The sequence below is a fragment of the Neolamprologus brichardi genome, chromosome 22 (genome assembly GCF_056152115.1).
Source record: "Neolamprologus brichardi isolate AB-2024 chromosome 22, ASM5615211v1, whole genome shotgun sequence".
In the NCBI taxonomy this organism is placed as follows: domain Eukaryota; kingdom Metazoa; phylum Chordata; class Actinopteri; order Cichliformes; family Cichlidae; genus Neolamprologus; species Neolamprologus brichardi.
The window spans coordinates 2,510,261-2,533,053 of NC_142124.1; the positions used below are offsets into that span (position 1 = coordinate 2,510,261).

A 22,793-nucleotide genomic window follows, 5' to 3' on the forward strand; every position below is an offset into this window, starting at 1 on the left:
GGCCCAGCCCTAGCGCAGGGTGCCGCCGGTGCGTCGAGCTACCTGGGAGGCTCTTCAACTGGTGGGGGAGGTTGTCACATCTTGCAGGAGCTTTCCTCTCTTCAGGAACTCTCTCTGCAGGAGGGGGAGATACAGGAGAGGTGGAGGAAGATCTCAGCCTGGGCGTCTATTGTCTTGTGTAGTCTGGAAGATGAGTGGATGATGGGGTGGGTGCAGTTTTCTCTGTGGTGGGGTCGGGTGGACTGTCCCGGGCTCTGTGGGGCCGGGCGGCGCGATGGACCGCCAGTCTCCAGGTGAAGGCACAGCCATGGAGTCGTCCACTAGACAGTCCCAGATGGCCGTCGCTACCTGGGGGTTGATCTGGCACACCGTGGACGCACTGACTCTGAAACTGAACGCGATGGTCATGAAGGAGTCCCTGGTGGCAAGGAACCTGGACAAGATTGTTCAAAATTAGTATTATGTGTACTGCAGTTACAAAATACATTATTCAAATTCCAAAGTACTTTTGTGATGTCAGATTTAAATTACAAAACATAAATCTTACATAAAACATTTTGTAATTATAAGGATAATTACATAATATATATTAGATATAATATCAAACAGTCAGTTGTGTTTTGTTTTAACTTTAACATATCATAATTTGATTGGTAGCAACTTTTACCACTACAGTGAGCCAATCACTCATAATTCCTAAACATGTCAATCAGGTAGGAATGAAGTAAGAGATTAATAGAAATAAAGAGTTGTTTGTTGACATGTAGCGCTTTCCTTGCTTATATCATTGTTAATATTTTTGAAAAATTAATCTGTGATAAGACAGCTTACTAGACTAACCTTGTCATCTCCTGCACTGTCTGTTTTGGGCTCTGGGCTTGTCCTTCCCAGCGCTCATGAGACTGTTTTGCTGCACTGTGGTATGAGGTGCTAACCTGTTGACAGTGTTGGGAAGGTTAATTTTAAAATGTATTCCACCAAAGATTATAGAAGTAATGTATTCTGAATACTTTACAACTACACCGCAGCACAGTGTCTTGAGCTTGGATGAAGAGGTATGTGTCAAATTTAACATTTTATTGTAAAGCAAGGAAATCAACCCTCTATTGGTTGGATTGAGTTGTAGGATAGTTTCTAGTAGTGTAGGCTCTGGTGGAGGGCTTGAGCCTGAAGTCTGGGAACAAATAAAGTGCCTGACTTGCAAGTATCTGAAAAAGTGTGATGGTGAAAGAATATATTTATTAGCAAGTTGTTCAAATGATGCTATGGCTATGAATAGGTCCTTAAAGCAAGTTATTCTACTTCTGTGCCGCTCCGCAAACCCACCATCCTGGGTAGAAGGTTTAAAGAGATGGTTAGATGCAATGGGGCTGAGAAGGGAGAAGTCACAAAGTTTAAAATATTTCCTAAACTGGCCCCATAATTTTAATGAGTGCACCACTACAGGGTTGGGAATGAAGTTGAATGAAGAGGATGAGAGTGGAGAACAAAGTGCAGCTGGTAAGGATATACTGTTGTCACTATGCAATTCCATAGTGACCCAGTCAGGACAACCACTCTGATTATGGTAAAAATACCAAAACACCAAACATCGTATGTTAGCAGCCCAATAATAAAAACGAAAGTTGGGAAGTGCAAACCCACCCTCAATTTTAGATTTTTGAAGATGCATCTTATTAAGCCTTGGGCGTTTACCCTGCCATAGATAAGATGAGATGACAGAGTCCAGCTTATTGAAAAAAGTGTTGGGAATGAAAATGGGTGTGGCCTGGAAAAGGTATAAAAATTTGGGTAGAATGGTCATTTTAATTGAATTGATACGTCCTACCAGAGACATAGAGAGTGGTGTCCAGTGGGTAAGGGACCGCTTCACTTGGTTCAGCAATGCACTCACATTTTCTTTTTATGAGAAGTCAGCCTGTTTAAGGCTCTGATATCTATTCTGTATGACTTAAAGCAGTTATGACATGGTCTGATTTTCTCACCCAATAAAGGAATATTTCATATATCAGTCTACTCTTCATTCTATCAGACACAGTTATCACAGCTTGTACATTTGCTTTTTATAAATATATGTAAGCAATGAGCCAAATTTAGTGATGCCAACATACTGAAGGAACAACATTTGTCTCTTATATATGATACACCTATATATGCACTGTCAAAGATACTTGTCTTTGAGTGAAGATTTAAGGTGATAAGACATATAAATAACTGCAACTTGAATCTGTACTGAGGCTCAGTATTTGACACAGAGTTCATGTTCACTGCTGTAATAGCTAATAATGATTAATATAATAACTATAATATTGGCCATATTATATTTACATTACCACAGTGAGATGATTTTAGTCTCATGAACAACATCAGCTAATTGTTATTTACTAACTAATCTTAAATGACTGTTCAGTACAGAAATGAAGCCGAAAAATCATGTTTTACAGTCCTGTGGTCTCAGCCTCAGATACTTATCAAATCACACAAAGCTCTTGTAGAAACAAACAAACAAATAAAAAAAAATGTTCTCCTTAATTTCTGTCAAACAAAGTTGTATGACATGTTTCCAGCGGTTAGTATCATGGTTGCTAGGCAACCTGGGAAGCGCGACGGAGACTAGACCGTCCCATACAGCCCATGTGTTTGCAACAAACTTGCCGTTTATTTTGCAAATCGACCTCAACACTGCCCCTAGCGTCCTGGAGCACTTCCGTTGTGTTTTGGAGTTTGCATGTGTTTTGGAGTTTGTACATGTGTTTTGGAGTTTGCATGTGTTTCGGATTTTGCATGTGTTTTGGAGTTTGCATGTGTTTTGGAGTTTGCATGTGTTTTGGATTTTGTATGTGTTTTGGATTTTGTATGTGTTTTGGATTTTGCATGTGTTTCGGATTTTGCATGTGTTTTGGATTTTGCATGTGTTTTGGATTTTGCATGTGTTTTGGATTTTGCATGTGTTTTGGATTTTGCATGTGTTTTGGATTTGCATGTGTTTTGGAGTTTGCATGTGTTTTGGAGTTTGCATGTGTTTTGGATTTTGCATGTGTTTTGGATTTGCATGTGTTTTGGAGTTTGCATGTGTTTTGGAGTTTGCATGTGTTTTGGATTTTGCATGTGTTTTGGAGTTTGCATGTGTTTTGGAGTTTGCATGTGTTTTGGATTTTGCATGTGTTTTGGATTTTGCATGTGTTTTGGATTTTGCATGTGTTTTGGATTTTGCATGTGTTTTGGATTTGCATGTGTTTTGGAGTTTGCATGTGTTTCGGATTTTGCATGTGTTTTGGATTTTGCATGTGTTTTGGATTTTGTACATGCGTTGTCTCTAGGGGTCACCGTAAGTTTCATATCAGATAAGAAAAACATTTTCAGAAACCGTTCAGATGCACTTTTATCATGTTGTCCTATAAATTTGTTCCATCATGTGACTCGGCTGTCATATAAACACTTCTGTGTTCTTATTTAGTCACAGATCAGATCATCACATCTGTCAGGACAGAAAAACTAGCAGCAGTAAAAAGTACTGCAGAGTCTCAGGTTCGTGTTCAGCCCAGGCTCTGTGCTGCAGCTCAGCCCCTCTCTCTCCCCCCACTTTCTTTACTGTTTCAATGGTCTCTGTCCAAAAAACAACAACAAAGAAATATCTGTGAAAAAGTAGAGTTCATAAACTCAAATCATGAATGAATAAATAAATAAAATAAAATACAAACATTTTATTTTGAAGGAAATTTAGTTTAATTTGTTGAACAAACCTTCAATAAACCCAGAAAGTTGATTCTGTTTATCTGGACTTTGTGTTATCAGTTTTAATTCTAACTATGGACAAAACATGGTTTAGCTTTTCCTGTCATGACCTCTGCACTTCCTGTTCAAAGCAGCTCACAGAGAGACAGAGGAAGCGAAGCGACAGCAGCATCAGAATACAGAGGACCAACATTTACTTATGATTTACTGCAGAATCAGAATCAGCTTCACATAGAAAAGCTCCAGTTAACAGAGAAACACAGCGACTGAGTGACAGCTCTGCTGTACAGGAAACTGATACTGCTGAAAACTGAGCATCTTAAAATGTCTTCCATCATCGATGAGGATCCAGAGTTGAGCATGAGTGTGAAATACAGCAAAGGAGAGGACAGAGGAGAGAGACTGGAGGGACTGGTCCTCCTCCATGAGAATGTGGACTCCTGCACAGACCATCAGGTCCCTGTTTCAACACAGGACGGAGGTAAGTATCAAATACTGAGGGATCAGGAATCAGGAGAGACTGTTTCCATCTTCTCAATAAAATATCAAACTAATACAGATCCATCAAAGCTTTTGGGTCCAGAGACTCAGTTTATTCATAGTGTGGAGGAAAGTTCAAGCTTTGGTGAAGGTGTGCAGTCTCTGCTCTTATTATGGTTTATATGTTTCTATATTTTTAATGTTTTCTGTTTATTTAGAGAATAAATGATAAAAACTGTCTAGTTTAAAGTATCAGTGTGTTATTTTAGTAAGTGTAGAAACTCTTCAGTCTCCACAAGCTGACAGAAAAGTGTTGGAGGAGTTATCTCACAGATCAGTGGTGAAGGCAGAAATATAAGAAACAAGGAAGTGTTGGTCGACACTGTGGAGCGAGTATAACCACGGAAACTGCTCAAAGCACACTTTTCACAGCTAGTTTTAGCTGACAGGAAATCAGACCAATGAATAACAACTCTGTTTTCATTTCAGCAAATCATGGAGATATTGTTTTAATGACATAATATTCATATTATAATAACCAACATTGTCTTCATGATCTGGTCTTTGTGTGAAACACGGCTGATACACATTCGTCTGTTTCTGAGTCACATCAAAGCGTTTCTCTGTCAGAGTCTCTGTTCTCACATATGTAAAAGTCACCTGAAGACAAACATGTGACAAAGTCTCCTGTAAATATCAAAACTGCTAGAATGAACTTGTTCAGCTCATCATCAGGTCGGCTGCAGGTGGAAAGTCTTTCTGACAATAAACCAATAAAATACGCTTGAAAAATGGGAAACAAATTATGATTAAAACATGTTTAACAATTAAATTAACAAATGATTTTCTCCATTTTGCCTTCGTAGAAATAAAAGCCCAGGAGAAGCTTCCAGCTGTGAAAAGAAGCCGTTTCAGAGCTGTTGAAGTGAAGCTGGTGGTTCTGTATCTGCTGATTCTGGCTGGAATCACAACACGCTGTGAGGAGTTTTATTATCATGCTCATGATACACTCCCATGTTAAAATGAGCACCTTTGCTGCCTTAAAAACATGTTTCCATTCAGGACCAAATGAGTTTTGGTCTCTAAGGATAGTTTCCTCTTCATAAAAACTGCACGGTGGCATTTTAAATGGAATTCTCTGATCAATAATATGAGCTGCTGTGTGGTACAGCCTGACCAACACGTTGGTTTTGCTGACTGAGCTTCTAGTATTTCATGAGTCTGTTACTTAGCACTGATTAGCAGGTGTGTGTCTGTGTGCATGATTCCTGGCTCATATCTTGTGTGTGTTGTGGAGGTGGAGTGAATGTTCTTGTTGTTCCTTCAAACTCTTCACTCAACACGGTGATTCTGTGATTATATCAACAAAGCAGACAGGCAGCAGCATCTGCTGCAGACTGATGCAGGTGCAGTCACACTATGTTAGACAGTGGCCGTCTGTCATTGTGCGACTAGTTAGTTCACTTGGTGTATTAAGCAGGTAGCTAACAAGCTAATGTTAGCTCCATTCATCTCATAGGAAAATGAAAAACTTTATTTAAATCATTTTAAATTTTAAATCTTCGGTTTTGTTGCATTTCTAACCAGATATTTTGGTGAGTTTGGAAAAAGAGCAGCTGAAGGACGAGATGGAAGGTAAGAAACTATTAAAAACTGTCAGAGTTGGAGACGGATTTGAAAGGTAACTGATTTTACATTTTGAATCAGCTTCTTGTGTTAAGATAAAAAAGAAACAAACCAAATTACAGCAGCTGACCTCCCAAACTAACATAAACAGGAGAAACTGTTCACAGTCAAAGGCAGCTCAGCAATACAAACTCCTTCGAAGTGAAACAGGAAACACACAGTGAGAGCTGCACTTCCACAGGAAGTACCTGATCACATGGAAACACCTGTGATATGAGGAAGTGTTGATTCCCAGTGTTGTCTGTTCTTTCAAAGCATATAGATAACATCTCTGACTACAGGTGTAGAAATGCTGTTTGATTCTTCACCTTCTTCCTCCACACTGAAGCACAATTATTCTGAATCTTGTCAGTGGTTTTTGTTCACAGTTGATACGTATTTAGCTCATCAGATTTCCTGTAGTTCTAACACCTCCACCCACAGGACATGTTAAAGAACAATGGCTGCAAGTTTCTGACTCTTATTGATATTTGACAAAGCAGAGGAAGAAGATTATTTCTGTTCAATGTTTCACTCATTTAATTTAATTTAATTTTATTTAGGTTCTTACAAAAATATTTTAGATGCTGAATCTGCTGAATGCTGATGAAGGATGGACGAGTTTTGGAAGCAGCTGTTACTTTATATCCAGTGAGAAGAAAACTTGGTCTGACAGCAGGAGAGACTGTCAGACCAAAGGAGCTGATCTGGTGATGATAAACAGCACAGAGGAACAGGTGGGTGTGAAACAAGACTGGGTGACCTTTGACATGTGAGGCTCAAAATGCAGCTGTTGGTTCAAAATGATCTTTAACAGGTGATTGGATGTTACTGGTGAGGGGGACGATGTACTGACTGACCTCAGAGAAACTGAGCCAAACAGCACAACTTCAGTTTGAGATGAAGGAAGTTTAAATCCATGAAGTGATGACAGAGAAGCATTCACTGAGGCAGGAGAGGCTCGACAGAAAAGCATTAGTGTGTGTGCAGATGTCACAGCAGTGCTAGGAGATCCCATTAAAACCATTAAGCAGATGTCACAGGGGCAGCATTTATAAAGAGAACAGAATTGGTCCAAGGATTGAGGCATGTGGGACTCAGATGAGGACACACATTGATTAATATGAAGAATCTGTTTGATAAGTATGAAGAAAACCATGTGAGAGCAGCACCAGTGATGCCAGTTTGTAGTGTGTTAATAGAAGGAGCACCATCAACAGTAGGGATGGGTACCGGTATCCGGTTCTGACATAAACGGTAGTAACCAGACCGAAAAGCAGCGCACATTTCGGTGCTTTATTTCGGTGCTTTTTTTTTCCTGAGCTGTGATACACTTTAGATTCTAGCCAATCATTTTACTTTTCCGAGGATAGTAGGCGGGTCCAGGTACGTACGTTCTTTTAGAGCAGAGCTACAGATTAAAAATGCCCAAGGCGAAGCGGTCAAAGTCTGGCTGTACTTCACAGCAAAAGATGCAAACTCAGCAGCTGCAACAAGTGCTTTAAGCTGATACTGTGATACTGTCAAAGGAGGTAACACCTCAAATCCGATGAAACACCTGGCGATGCATAGCGTTTTGTTAAAGCCGAGAAATGCGCCGTATTTGATAGCTTGCTGCGAGACCTCACACCGAGCACATCTACTGCGGGTGTGGTGCCTGTTATCGGACCCGGAGTTAGCAACATCCCCCAAGAACCCGAAGAGGAGAGTCCTGGCCCCTAGCCCTGCCAGTGTAGCAGAAATGATGAGGATGATGATGCAGCAGCAGCCGTTCTTCTCTGCGTGAGTAGCTTCATGTTGTTCGTGTGTAATTTACGTTGAGTAGGCTAACCACGTTATTACATTATTGCATGTAAGGTGAACTAGCAAACACCGTCGTAGCTACATGCAGCTGTCTTCTTGTTTGATGGCAGATACTCCCTTCACCCTGGCCAAAAAGGTTAAAATGACCAAAGAAAAAGTGGAAAACAGTTAAACATGAGAGGTTTTTGGACAAAGTTTGTGTTTTTTCCATTGTTTAAGCTGCTTCCAGCCAAGAGTGATACCATATATGCCCCATAGCTGCAGAAAAGGCTAACATTGTTATCTTTTTACAAAAAAAAGCTGAACATGAGAGGTTTTTGGACCAACTTTGTGTTCTCCATTCTTTAAGCACCGGTTCGAGCACCGGCACAGTTTCAAAAGTACCGGTTTGGTAAATGGCCTGCATTTGTATAGCGCTTTTCTAGTCCTTAAGGACCCCAAAGCGCTTTACACTACATTCAGTCATTCACCCATTCACACTCACATTCACACACTGGTGATGGCAGCTACATTGTAGCCACAGCTGCCCTGGGGCGCACTGACAGAGGCGAGGCTGCCGGACACAGGCGCCACCGGGCCCTCTGACCACCACCAGTAGGCAAACACGGGGTTAGTATCTTGCCCAAGGATATTTGGCATCGAACCACCGACCTTCTGATTAGTGGCTGACCTGCTCTGCCACCTGAGCTACAGCCACCCTATGGTACTGGTATCAGATAAAACCTAAACGATACCCATCCCTAATCAACAGTATGAAGGCTGCAGAGAAGTCAAGCAGGACTCAAATGGAGTCTTTATCCCAGCGCAGAAGAATCTGGTTAGTAACTTTCATGAAAGCTGTTTCAGTGCTGTGGTTTCTCTGGAACCAGGTTGGAATTGATCAAAGATCTGAAGGAGCTGACGAGCAACTTGATTTAAAACAGTGGGATGTAAGGAGGGTTGATCCCACTCAGAAAGACTCTGGCTGTTTGAAAGTCAGCTGAAATGAAAGGGACTGATTTCTAATAGAGAGAAGTCAGGGGGAGATGGCAGCAGGAAGGAGTTTGAACTCCAACAACAGAACTGGATGAGAGACTTGGGGCGGTTGAAGAGGTACAGACTTGAACTCTGACCTGATACTGTTGATGTTGCCAGTGAAGAAATCTAAAAATGTCCACAGTCATTAGAAGACATGGGAGTGACAGCAGTTTGTCTCTGGGAAGACAACACTGACTGTAAGCCTGTCAAAGATGATACATCTGTGACTGGATAGTAGGTCAGACATGTGGAAGGTCAGCGTTATGTGTGGGGCTGACAACATGATGCACTACATGAAATGATGCTGCAGTGTTCATCCATTGTGTGGCAGTGTTGTTAGAGGGATCATCAATAAGTAAATTAGAGTCATCTACTAAAATGACTTTATGAACAATAACAGATGAGAGAAGATTAGAGAATCCATTCAGGAAATGACTGCAGGACCTGGGAGGTGGATCGATTACAATACAGCAAACTGGAGATTCACATTGAATTATGAAGGAGAGAAAATCAAAGCAGTTAAAGAACCAGGATTAAATGGGAACCAGTTTAGATGATCCTTAGAAACCAAGTCAACACAAAACATTGAAATAACAGAAATGTTGTAAAATGAGAGAAATCCTCATCATCCAGATTATTTTTCTGATTCAATCCAACTGAATCAAATGATTTGTTAACACTGATTCCACTGCAACACTGACTGAGCTACAGGAGGAGCTGATATTCATCGATTCTTTGGCTCTTTCTGATTTCTGCACAATGGAAGAAAAGTTTCATCACATTTATTCTTCCTTCAGACATATTCACAAGATGATGTCACCACAACAGAAGTGCTGAATTATGACTGGAGACAATATTTGTGTCTCTTCTCAAACAGGAATTTCTCAGTAAATTTGAAGGAGAGTTCTGGATTGGTCTGAGATCCAAACAGACATCAGGAGGATATGAATGGGAATGGGTGGACGGATCAGCGCTGACAGAAACGTGAGACATTAGTTTGTTTCTATTCCAGAGTTATTATTTAGAAGTGAAACATTGATGTTTTGGAAGATAGATCAGCAATACATGAGTTGAGCTATTTTCCAACAGCCCCACAAACTGAATGTAAAGAAAAGCAGAAATCCTCCTTTGAATGAACAGCTGTGCTTGAACTCTCTTCATCTGCAGTCTGTGATGACGTTCAGTTACAACAAGTCAGTTTGAAGAAATCAGGATTGAAACATGTTCAAAGCAGCGACCGACACATTTCACTTTGTTCAATTTGTCTTCATGTTTTTTGTGCTGTAATGTTTCTTTTCTCACAGAACAAAAACTGTTTCAGAGAATTCCTGTCTCTTCTTCTTTGGTGTTTGTAAAACTTCAGAACATATGAAGGAAGAAGCTTCAGTAAATATGACCTGATAGACACACATTTCAAAGTGATGTCTGTAAACAGCTGACAAAACAGTTTCAAACAGCAGAAAGTCAGCTCTGACTTCTTTTTATTCTCCATTTTTACAGCAGGAAGATTTCATATTCATCAAAGCTTGAAAGCTGTTTTAGTGTGCATGATGATTCTCAGAGAAAAGTCTAAAGGAGGGAAAGTGGGCCAGAAACCTGGGAAAGAAATACAGGAAATATTGGAAATATTCCAAAAGAGACTCATATTTATATGAATGTGACAATAGTTATGAGTTTAGTCCAGTTTCATATCAGATTTGATCTCTCTGACAGGTTCTGGGCAGAAGGATGGTCAGATGGTTTTTCTGATTACTATGGAGTCTGCTGTGACGATGATGGGAGATGGATAGGGTCATATTATTCTTATTCAAGGACCTTCATCTGTGAGAAATGAATTTGGTGCTTTGATGTAAATGTTTGAATAATCCAACCAAAGACACCTCACTATGAAATGTCCTGCATGAGCCTCAGACTCAGCTTACAGTCTTTACTTGTTCATTCTGCATCATATATTGATTACATATATTGTCCCTCTGTGCTCTGTGCTGTACAGTAAGGTTGGAAGTCATCCACACAAAACCTTGAAGTACTTCATTACTCTGTAGTTCCAGCAAATTGTTCTAATAAAAGTCAAAGTGCAGCTTGTCTTTACTTTGGTTTACTTGGTTTATTCATCAGCCTGTTGGTCCTAAAACTACAGTTCTGGCTGTTTTTCAACTTCAAATATTTTCATAATTTTTTACCCATTAAATTTTAGTTTAATGGTTTTTCATTATTATTATTATTGGATTTTTTGTTTTTTTACAATATTCCAATATTCATTATACTTCGAAATATAATAAATATTGGAATATAAGAGTCTAATCACCACCAGTGACCTCTGTCAAAGATAAATTCAAAGTTCAGCAACAAAATTGATTTGTGTCAGATTTAAAATGTTTCACTCTTTAGACAAAATGCACATGAACAAAATCTGTAATTGTCTGCAACGTCCCAAACGTGTCAGCTCTAAACTGAAGATGTTTTGTGCATTTTAACATCGTTGTGTAACGTGTTGCTACATCTCTGGTCACAGGCTGCCATGTAGGTCACAGCACGGGGTACAGGTCAGTGTAGATTTAACATAAACATATAAACGAAGGATGAGTGTGAACAAGTGTGACCTCCACGAAGAGAAAAACAAGACTCACCTCAACCATGACGTCAGGATCCCACCTTGAGCTTTGTGTTAACAGGACTGTGGGCCCTCTGCCAGTAGGGGGCGCTACAAACTGACTGGTGCTTTGTTGTTGCTGATCATTGGTCCCAGAATTGGTGTTATGGACATTTATGGGTCGTTAATGACCATTTGTCAGATAACATCTGCATATGTTTTTCTTTCATTTAATGTAAATTGTCCCTTAAATATATTAAATATAGTCTGCTGTGTAACAAATATAATGTGTGTAATTTTAAACTTCAACTCACCTGAAAGTTTCCAGTCAGCCTCCGGCTGTTGCAGCTCCAACAGGCTTCCTGCTCACTTCAAGTTTAATTAGACTTCAGTCACAAGACCAGCAACACATTTACAACCAACACACACACAGGCAGCACTGATGGTTGTACTTCAGTTTTATTGTTCTCAGAAATCAATACCAGTGAAAAATAAATTAATTCCTTGGTTTTATTTTTTTAAACATTCTGGTCGGAGGTGTAGAGGGAACTGCTCTCCTCACAGACCTGAAGGCTTCAAAACACTAAACTCAGAAGGAAAGTTCAAAGTTCAAATTCTGGCCAAATTCACATCAAACACAAGGTTGAATAAAAGCACAGTCGTCCACGTAACTGGGATTTTTTTTTTCAGACAATGAGACTAAAGGATTAAAGTCTGAATATAAAGACAAGAAAAGAAATGAAGTGATAACTAAATAAAAACAATAAGTAAGAAACAGAGCGTTGTGAAAAATAACATTTTTTCCAACTAAACTTTGTTAAATTTGCTTCTCTGAGTAAAACTGTGGGTTGACAAACTGAACCAAAATACATTTACACAGAAATAATCTCAGTTTTTACAACTTATATTTTCATCAGCCTCCCCAAACACAGAGACCAGTTTGAGCTTAATACTGCGACAATACCTGCACTACAAAATAATATGAATATGTAACAATAAAATGTTTGTATGGCTCTATGATTAGAAAATGATACACTGCATGGTAACTGAAATAAACAAAAACATGCAAAACTTTACATAAAAAGGCTTTAAAACAAAGACACTGGAGGTAATAATCAGACCGATGCAGGACAGGACCAACACACTAACAGATTACATCATTGTCATCAAATACTTTGCAATTTAAATCAAAACCTTTTGGATATTTTTATTTTATTTTTTCTGTCAGAGAAGCAACAGAGTAAAATAACATCTTGTAAGACTAACAGGCTTTAAAGAAAAAATAATGAAGGAGACAGTTTGAAATAAGTTGTTGCTGGACCGTTTGGAGGCACTTAACCAACCAGGTTAAAAATATAAATCACAGACGAGTCTCTGATTAACGACCACAGGGACAGTTACAGACTGTATATAAAAGAAGGATGTAGCTTCTACGTCTGATTAGCCTTGAACCCGAAATTCTCTCTGATGACCAGAAGGTGGCAGCGTTTGACAGAAGTCTGTGGGGAAACTGACATAGTTGATCTGTGACCTCAGTAAACAGTTAAAGTTTAAACTTTTAGGGTCAAAATCAGTCGTTTTCAGTCTTCTTTAAAACCCACTTTATTTAATCAACTGTCCGATAAAGAATAAAAATGATAAAGTGGGGATTTAAGGCTCCATTCGTTTAGATCATCTGTGTGTAGATGCAGAGTTCAGAGCAGTTCAGCTGCTGCTGTGAGGACTGACGAGCAGCGTTTGATTTAGCTGAGAGACCGTTTATCATCAGAGGGACTGAAGGTAAGCAGTGGTTTTAGATATTTGTCAGGTTTTTATTTACTCTGTTCAACAATCTGCTTCAAGCTGTGTTTACTTTGTAATAACAGACTTTAATGCAGATATTGAAGTAGATGGAGTATAGAGTCGTAGATTGAAGTTAAGCCCAGCAGCTGTGTCCTGATGACTGCAGACATTTACATTCTGAGGCCCATTTAGATCGTTTACATCTTGGTCAGTACATGTTAAAGCGAGCCCGTTCTCACTCCCGAGGCGTAACATGCCGACGTTTTGTCACGTCCTGTGGCGTTCCTGAGGAACGCAAAAGGAGACCTTCGGCGTTCTTATGGTACGCGGTGGGTTATGGCCAAAATCCAGTGCAATGATGCTCCCGCGGTAATAGACGTTCCAGCCCTGTATTCCAGCCCTAAACCTAACCTTATCCCTAGCCCTAACCATAACCTTTTTCCTGAGGTTAACCAGGACTTTAATGATGTTAAATAGCGTGTTTCTAAGTGATTTGAAGAAAAAGAGCGAACATGTGTAGATTGAGTCCATATGGTTCTCATATTTCCTCATTTTTCCGAGGTCGTCATTTAGGAACGTGGTGGGTAGCTGAAAACGTAATATGTTGACGATTTGTCACCTAGCGTAAAATGTTACGCTTTGGGAGTGAGAACGTGTTGGTTAAAGCACAACTGTTAATGACTGAATAATGAGAAGGGCACCAGTGTTCATTTTCCATGTGTATCTATCAGTGGTTATGTCTCTTGTTGTACTGGTTTCCCTTGTGGCTATAATTAAATATTCCACTGGTTGAAGCAAACAGCCCGACAGCCCTGTGATAAACCACTCACTGTGTGTTAACTAGGAGAGACTCTGTTCCTCCCCATGATCCTTATTGAAGCAGTTAAAAATAATGGACGGCTGTATTTTTGCCCAGTTTTGACACGTTACTGTACTTTAATGTGTCTATGAAGTGAGAGGTCACGACCCCTTGACCATTTCCACTGGTTTCTCACATTGATCCCTTGCTTCTTTAAACAGCATCAGGAAACCAAACGTTCAAAACGAAACGTTAGAAACCAGCGGGGAACGTCATCGGTGGCTACATGAACCTTTGTTATACAGTCTGTGAGAACAGTTCACCTGTGAAACATGAACCCTCTTTAAGATCCGACGATTTCCAAACAATATTGTTGACAAATGAAAAACAAACAAAATGTAAATTGTTTTGAAAGTTTTCTTAATGTAGCATAGATGTTACAATAGTCCCGACTGGTATCCCTTCCCGTCCCTCTACAATGTCCATAAGAAATCCTTTACATCAGGCACTTGTTGATTAGTCCATAGCAGCTCCGAGCCGCCCAATCAGAATCAACTCCTCTCAGTTAGTCCACGCAGCGCCTCTCTTTAGTCGCCTCTTCGTCCCGACTTTCTCTTCCTCCTCCTTCACACTCCGAGAGGTGCGGTAGACGCCAGGAGACCTCAGCTCAACGTCACCCAGGGCCAGTGCGGGATCATCAGGCGCCACTGGTCGAGGGGCCGGGTAGTTGGGCTGGTAGTAGCGGTACGGATCGTCTTCCTCGACCTCGCCGTAGTTCTGGAAGACGCTGGGTGGTAGTTGGACTGCGGGGACAGCGCCGCCGTCAGTGACATCCTCGCCTTCTGTGATGCCGACCAACCAGGCAATGAGCCAACCAGCAGCCCGGCGGATAGGCAGTGAAAAGCCCAAAACAAAGATGGCCGACCCCGCCACCACAGGAAGCAGTGTTTTGGAGCAATTTGTAGGGTTTTGATTGGGTTAGCAAGAACAAAGGGGTGGGTAAGAAGGAAGGAGCAAGAGACACAGAGACAAGGGTTACCAAAGGTTACCAGGTCAGGTTTATGAGTCAGTTAATGAGGTGAGGAGTTTTAAGTTTGGGTTACCCAGTCAGGATGTGTGAGTCTGGGTTAGAAAGTCAGTGTTGACAATATTGAGGGTCGTTAGGATAAAAAGCTTTAAATAAGTCAGATTGAGCTTTGATGTTTACGTTTTGTGAGACATTTTGTACAAATGTCTCAGTATTACCAGCCAAGTATGAGATCATTCAAACTGTCATATTTTAAGTTTTTTCAAATATTGTCTTTCAAATGATAAGCATCTGGATACTTAACGTGCAAAAATATTCAAAGTTGTCGTGCAGATGAGTGTTTAGGACGAGTTACAGGAGTTTGTATTAAGTCAGTGGAGTCTGGGAATTAAAAAAGAGGAATTGGATGATCATAATCTAGAAGAAAAGGTAAGGAGAGGACGACCGTGTCAATGTTCACAGTATTTCTTTTTCAAACTACTGATAATTCCATATTTTTCTTGCTCCTAAAAAAATACAACAAAAAATTAAAACAAGCAACAAATGCATCACATAAAGTAGTGCTGTTTGTATACGGCACCTCAGTGAGCCACTCTAGATTCATGTGGACCAAATCTACGTATGACTTTTAGGGATCTACAACTACAGGAAGTAATAATAATAATGATGATAATGGTCTTTGATGTGGTTAAGATTACATCTGCTGATGATCAGCTCAGATGATGATATATAATCCAAGTAATTCATATCTGTGTAATACTGGGAGCAATATATCTCTAAAATGTTATGATTATGGTCAACGTCCTGTGAGTCGCAGACAGATCAGGAATGTCTGCCAGGAAACCAACAAATTTAAATGATCTCTCCCAATTCTTCCTGGATGATTGGTCCATCCTCAGGTCAGAATTATGCCAGTAGCTTGTTGATGGCTAACAAAAGCATCTGGTTGAGGTGCAGCTTGCCTGAAGGTATATTTAACCAAATATCAATTTGGGTGTTTGCATACTTTTGACCCAGATCCATAAGTCATTAAAGATTTAAGCTTTACAATCATTCCAGCCTGGAAAAAGAAGAGTTCAAAGAAATCCTAAAAAGGTACTACGACATTCCCGCCCATCATGAGTGTATGCAAACTTAACTGAAGCCACATCATGGTTGAAGTCACATGTGGTCTAACATGTGGGGTTGTTTGGATCATAGCAATAATTCTGGTGGTGCTACATTAAACCTGCCACTGACTGTCAGGGATTTAAGGTTTTAGAGAGGGGGTGAAAGTGGACACTGGGAAGGAAAAAGGGTGCACTGGATTTATAGCACGAGACAAAACACATGAATTGCACAGCCCTGTTTGATTATTTGTGAACGTCTCAGTAATATTCTGTTGTGGGTTATTATGGGGGATAAAAGAAGGTGACGACAGAGATGTGGAGACACAAACACAGAGACAGAAGCGTGATTACAACATGCAGACATTACTCACATGACCACCCTGCAGACTGCAAGCTGCACAGCTCCGTTTAGGCCACTGTGTGACCTTTAACCTCAAACACATCGGTGATGTAGCACCAACATGCACAGAACATGCTGAAGATGACTCCTGCAGGGTTTTCTTTAGCCTCTCAAAAACATGTTTGCTGACTTGTGATTGGTGCAAACTAACAGTGATCAGGATGCATGTGAGGGATCAGCTGTGAAGCTGCTCAGATGTAAATGCCTCCTGGGTCTTTGCCTGCAGCAGGAGGGAGAACAGGCTGATGCTGGAAGGTAACATCTGCCTGCAGTGCTGCTTCATCACCTGCAACTTTCATGTGGATTTTGTATGTTTGTATGGAGACATTTAATAACTAATGCATGCATTAGAAAACCCTGCATGGAGCATCTTTCCATGACAGATTAAACCCACACTCACTGCAGTGATTTAGCACCAACTGAGATGTTAAGATGCAGAGTTTATGACACGTGTGGAATAAAACATGTTGTTTTTGAAAACATGTCATTGAGCGTTTCTCTTTCTACTTCCTTCCAGAGCTGATGTTCAAAGATCTGTCGTTTAAATGAGTTTTAACCACAATAAAATATTCTGTTCTTTTATTTTTCACTTTGAAGTCAAATAATCAGCATCTTTCCTCAACATCTACTCTCAGTTCAAGAAACTGAACCTCATTTTGATTGTCTTTAGCATCAACAGAAAAATCTACCACTGTAAAAGTCTGTGTGTGATATTTTAAATAAGAAGCAGCAGAATAAATAAACTTTAAAAACTCAGCTGTTTTGTCTCAAATGTTCGGAAAGAAACTCAACAAATTCTGCTTAGAGTTGATTATTTTGGGTGAAATGAGCCTTTAAAGTCCGTAGCACGACCACTTTGAGGCTAAATAAAGACATCATCTCTGTCTCTGTCGTTCCATCGAGTCTGTTTTCTTCTTCTTTCTTCTTTCTTTTTAAAAATCACACACTGAAGATGAATTTCTGTGTTTAACTTCAACACACACACTGCTGTTTGTAAAACTGAATCCTGCATCTTAGCTGTGAGTGTATCTGAACGTGCTTCACCTTCAGATACACTGAGTGTGGGTGGATGACTTTATGTGAAGCACTAAATGTATAAAGGCTCATTTACACCATGAAGGCTGCTCTCACAGACTGATTGTTAAGGTGGAATTAAGAAACAAGTGTCTAAAGTTCTTAGAACATGTTTAGCGCCACCTTGTGGCCGGACTTCACTTTTTTCTTAAATTAAAAATCTTAAAAGCAGGGCTCCAGAGTGTAAATGAACCTTTATACACGCAGTGTTTCAGGCCCACTTCTGTGACATGCACTCTGTTTAACTCAGTGTGAAAATGAACCACAAGAACTGAACATCTGTCTTCATGACTTCAGTCCAAATACGATCAGCAGTGAAATGTTTTCATGCTCAGTTAAAAAGTTTCTTCTGTTCACATATTTGAACAAACATGCAGGTTTGTCTCATTACAGCCTCTTCAGTCTGTGGCTGTAATTACACAACAGTCACGGTGGAGGCTGCTGCTTTAGTCATGTGGTTGATAATAAGAGCTGCAGAGCAAAGAGCTGCAGAGCAAAGAGCTCAGTATATTTCTTTGATGAAAAACTCCAGAGAAAGCAGCACGATTAAAAACTACCAGAATTAGAGTCTTGATAACACTGGTGGATCATAGTTTCCTCATATTTCTGAGACTACGCACCTCCAACATTGTAGCCCACACAGGAGTTCTGATCACAGTAACCCGGAGGCCCCTGGGTGCCGATGGGTCCGGGGGCTCCGGGCCGACCGGGTACTCCGGGATTTCCAGGTCGTCCTGAGGGTCCAGAGCTACCTGGTCTGCCCTGTCCCTGGGGACCTGGGAGGAAGAGGATGAAGAGTGTAGAAAAGAAAACACAAATGTTAGAATTACAGACTCACTCTGTGAGGTCAAACTCGTCATCAGTCATAAGAACCACGACTGTGAGCCCAAAGTTATCACAACACGTGTTTGTGTTTTCTCCTGCGGTCTGTCAGTCAGAGGACAGGAAACACTTTGCAGCTATCAAAGTGATTATTTTAATGATTTTATGGTCAGAGTCGAGTAGTTAAAGTACTTCCAGACGTTTCCAGGTAATAAATGTTTAAGACATTTTTAAATGGCACTCAGAAATAATTTAATAACACCTCAACAACAACTAAAACTATAGAAAAAATTATATCAACTATTTAATTTTAGAGACAATTTGTTCACATTTTTTGGTTCAGTTCAGAAAAACAACAACAACACAAGTACTAACACTAATAATAAAAATCTATCTTACCATGTCAGTTAAGACATTTGATAAAAATTTATATTTTCTGTTGAATTCTGTTGATTTTACAACATCTTAATGAAATATGTGAAACATTTTTTCTTTTGCTAATCAGACCATCATGTTCTGGACTTTCTTCACTGCATCACTGGATGGTTCAGAAAGGCTTAGCAGGAAAACAAGTTACCAGGTGGTCCTGGAGGTCCTCTGGGTCCTTGTACACCCACACCTGGAGATCCCTTATCACCCTTCTCTCCTGGTTGTCCTGGAAACACACAACAGAAATAAATACTCTTAAATGTCTATATTTTGTGTCATTCCACACAGATACACTGTAACATGGAGAAAGTCTGCAAGTTCGACCTTTCCTGCACATTTCTGACTTTGTATTTATTTTTTTGCTGTTAGACTGAACCACTGCAGCTTTGCATCGTTTGCAGTTCAAAATAATTTTGTATTTATTTTATACTGGGCCGTGTGGCAGCTAGAGCAGGGCGATATGACCAAAAATATTTATCACGATATACATTTGAAAATTTGTGATAACGATATAACTGACGATATAATTGACACTAGACAAAATACTTTACAACTCCACAACTTTATTAGTGCAAAAACAAAAACATCAATGTATTTTCACTTAAACAAGCAGCTGTTTTTTTATGTGCATTAAAGTTATATAAAAACGTAACAGTGCAAATGCAAATTCCTCGCTGACAGTTTAACCAAAAGGCATTTCCAGTGGAAACTGGCCGACATGTCCTCAGCATAACCATGTATAATATCCACAAAACTTAAAAAGAGGTTATACACACAATACGGTAATATTATGTTGAAGCACAGCACGTATCACTCCACGAGGCTCCGCCTACGATGCCGTAATACTCCGACAATCCATCAAGCGGTGCGGCTTCGTAGCTTAGCAAAGTCGTACTGAAACATCTGACAGATTTTCGAGCGCCGTGTACATAAAATCATTTCCAGGTCAGTAAACAAAACCAGAGTTCATACATAAGGCACACGGGATTATAAGGGGCTCTGTCGACTTTCAGAAAAATCAAAGGATGATTTTAAGTGCGCCGTGTTTTCCAAACAACACGGTAATAACGACGGCCCGCTAGCATGCTAGCTACCAAAAATAGTGCTTTGTTGTGTATCTGACGGACGAAAGCTAAACCAGTTCCACACCAGTGAAGTTGCAGCATTTTTACAAACCAGTTCTGGTTCATCGTTTCATTCAACGATCCGCTTTCGCTCTTCTCATTCTGCGTCGCCACCATGTGCGTATGTAAACAAAGGCACTGCACATGCGAGTTTTACCCATATTCTATCGCGATATTTCATTTTCCTATCGTTGCCCAACATTACACCGGTGTTACCGTGAACGGTATGATATGGCCCAGCCTTAGTGGCAGCCCCTCAGTTCACACTGTTTTAAACAGTAACAGAGTTTTACTGTTTTGTTAAACTTGCCTCTTTCTCCTGGTTGCCCATTCTGTGCATTTTGTCCGGGGAAGCCTGGTCTGCCTGGGGGTCCCTGTTCTCCCTGTGGTCCTGGGGATCCTTCTCGACCAGGCTCTCCCGGTGGTCCGGGAACTGTGCGGATTGACACCGGAGGACTCGGCACGTGGTTCAGGATGCTGTTGTAGCGCGCCATGTGGCCTGAAAACAGTTCAGTTCAAACATGATTAGTATTATTATTATTATTATTATTAACAAATAAAGGTTTGGGTTTTTTTAACTCACTTTGGATCAGCTGCTCACAGACCTGTCTGGCAATGGCCTGAACTGATGCTGTCGACTGAAGATCTCCCTGAAAATACACAGGACGTTCATATAACATACATGTAGTTATGTGGGAGTGTTTTTAATGATTCATATTCTGTTTTATGAAGGCGCTACAGACTCAAATTATTAGGACTGAAATTTACTCATAAACCTGCAGTCGTTTCTTTTTCAGCTGCTAGTGTCAAATTTTTAGTTACAGCAAATTTAAAGTAAATTTATGTTATGAAACTCAAATACACACATATTAAATTTACTTATTGGATAATGCTGATATTTCATTATTGTCATCAACGGAGGAAACAGTGACTAATGTTTACTGCATATTAATAAAACATATATTAATACTTTGATGAATGTCTGCTGTTAGTGAGTGAGTTTCACATATATCTCTATGTGCAGGTCAGCAGACAGGACGTTTGTGACGGAGGTAAAGTGATAACATGAAGACAGAGAGCTTACCCGTTCACCTTTCTCTCCCTTAGTTCCAGGAGGTCCCTGCAAGAGAAACGAATCCATGAAAAACCTCCAAACTTGTGAAGCATCGAACACAAGATGAAGCAGGTGATTCTCTCGCATGCTGATCATCTTGCTGTCCTGATTAAACTGCAGCCTGCTTGTTTTTGTCATTTATTTAAAATATTGGAAATCTTTATCTATATGAATAATAACTAAAAACATAATTTCAAATGTTTATACTTTTCAGTGTTGACATGTCTCAGAGGGAAACAGACACTTCATAAATCGAGGGGATTTGATTTCAGGAACGTGTCGAGACCAGCGAGAGGCCTACAGCAGCGGTCCACCGCTGGCCTACAGGACTGTGATGGTGATACTTTTGTCGGGAACGTTCCCTCTCAGAGTCTGGGGCAAATCTACATGAAACATCGTTAAAGGGTTCAAATGTGTCGACACGAAACAGAGAATATGAATATTTGTGCAGCGCTGTCACTTAACGCCGTGTTTATGATAATAACAACGAAACAAACATCCAATAAGAATGTAGAACAGCTTCTAGAGCTTCAGATTGGACAGGAAGCTGTTAACCAGACGCTCACCTCGCTGCACTCTCAGTGTGACTCTGTCGAGTCAGCTGACAACACCCGCTGCGTCTGTTCACATGCAGCAGCTCATGCCAGAAACATAAAACTCAGAAAACAAATGACGGCGTTCCTTCTAAGAGCTAAAAACTCCGCCCACCCCGGCCGGTTGATGGGGACAGGCAGCTCCACTCACTGACAGACTCACCGGTGGGCCCAGCTCTCCCTGCTTTCCTGGAGAGCCTGTACTTCCTGGGGATCCTGGAGCTCCCGGAGTTCCCTGAAGGAATGAAAAGCAATTTTTAATGATATTATTTTAATTATTATAAAGTTGTTCCTGTTGTACACGCCTGACTGAGGTTATTAGCCCAGTTCCATCATTATCACCTAAAGTCACAGTTTTAATTCAACTTTACATTTAAGTGCCTAACAGAGAAGCTGCAGGCAGTGCATGCATATATCCTCTGAATCCTCCAAAACAGTCACACAAACAGCAACAGTGACTTACGATGGTTCCTGGGGGGCCCGTTGTGCCTGGGGGGCCATCTTTGCCTGGCAGTCCCTGAGAAGGTGAAAGTAGATGTTATAATAAAATAAGAGTAAAGTGTTCCTCCGATGACTTTGACCCAGCTGTGTGTCTCGCTCTTTCCAGCTTTGGCTGCCACCCTTCTGTGCTGCTGTGGCCAGAGGGGGGCGCTCCAGGGCCACAGATGCTGCTCCGCTCTGTGAGGGTCTTTTTGTTCATTTGACAGCAGCTCGACTGTCTCCTTTCTCAACCTCTGGACTTTTTAGGAAACTTGTATCTGTTTTCTTTCCCACTTGTCCTTCCGTGCAGCCCTGCCGTGCATTAACGTGTCATTTTTTAAAGCATCACACCTCTTTTGTACTTCATTGTTGCTCCTGTCCCAAATTAGCAGATATTTAAAATCAATCCAATGCCTCAAATTCAACATCTGAGAGTAGAGACAGTTTACAGATATAATAGTGTTACTACAGTAGTATGAACATATGAACAGTATCAGAGATAAAATATCTACATTACAGGTTATATTATTCATATTAGTATTTGACCTCATCCCAGTGGTTTACTGACTGTTAATATTTGTAGTGTCAACAAACTTGTCAAACAGCTGCATTATTAGTGTGTCTGTGATGACTCACTCTGGGTCCTGGAGGTCCTTCCCTCCCTGGACCTCCGGGTCTTCCAGGAACCCCCTGAAACAGCACGAGGAGAGCAGAGGTCACTGCAGGTCACGTTCACAGCAGCCCTGA

At 40.5% G+C, this 22,793-nt stretch overlaps 2 protein-coding genes across 5 annotated transcripts in view; one reads left to right on the forward strand and one right to left on the reverse strand.

The window, feature by feature from the left end:
• The first annotated feature begins 3,906 nt into the window (after positions 1-3,906).
• On the forward strand, positions 3,907-10,534 carry LOC148096579 (asialoglycoprotein receptor 2-like). The gene is made up of 6 exons (XM_087835468.1): positions 3,907-4,216; positions 5,082-5,192; positions 5,803-5,850; positions 6,493-6,617; positions 9,578-9,684; positions 10,414-10,534. The coding sequence occupies exons 1-6, from the start codon at positions 4,060-4,062 to the stop codon at positions 10,532-10,534; spliced, it is 669 nt and encodes a 222-aa protein (XP_087691594.1). The 5' UTR covers positions 3,907-4,059.
• Positions 10,535-11,740: 1,206 nt separating this feature from the next.
• col14a1b (collagen, type XIV, alpha 1b) overlaps positions 11,741-22,793 on the reverse strand; it is a 191,182-nt gene continuing 180,129 nt past the window's right edge. For 3 of the 4 annotated variants that reach the window (XM_087834563.1, XM_087834562.1, XM_087834559.1), the window contains 9 exons: positions 22,683-22,736; positions 22,030-22,083; positions 21,730-21,801; positions 20,944-20,979; positions 20,443-20,509; positions 20,170-20,358; positions 18,884-18,961; positions 18,105-18,260; positions 11,741-14,716 (listed from right to left, as the gene is read on the reverse strand). In XM_087834563.1, the coding sequence (XP_087690689.1) occupies positions 14,436-14,716; positions 18,105-18,260; positions 18,884-18,961; positions 20,170-20,358; positions 20,443-20,509; positions 20,944-20,979; positions 21,730-21,801; positions 22,030-22,083; positions 22,683-22,736 (987 nt within the window). In that variant the 3' untranslated portion in view covers positions 11,741-14,435. The remainder of the gene's footprint in view (positions 14,717-18,104; positions 18,261-18,883; positions 18,962-20,169; positions 20,359-20,442; positions 20,510-20,943; positions 20,980-21,729; positions 21,802-22,029; positions 22,084-22,682; positions 22,737-22,793) is intronic. The other variant, XM_087834561.1, reaches the window with a different exon arrangement.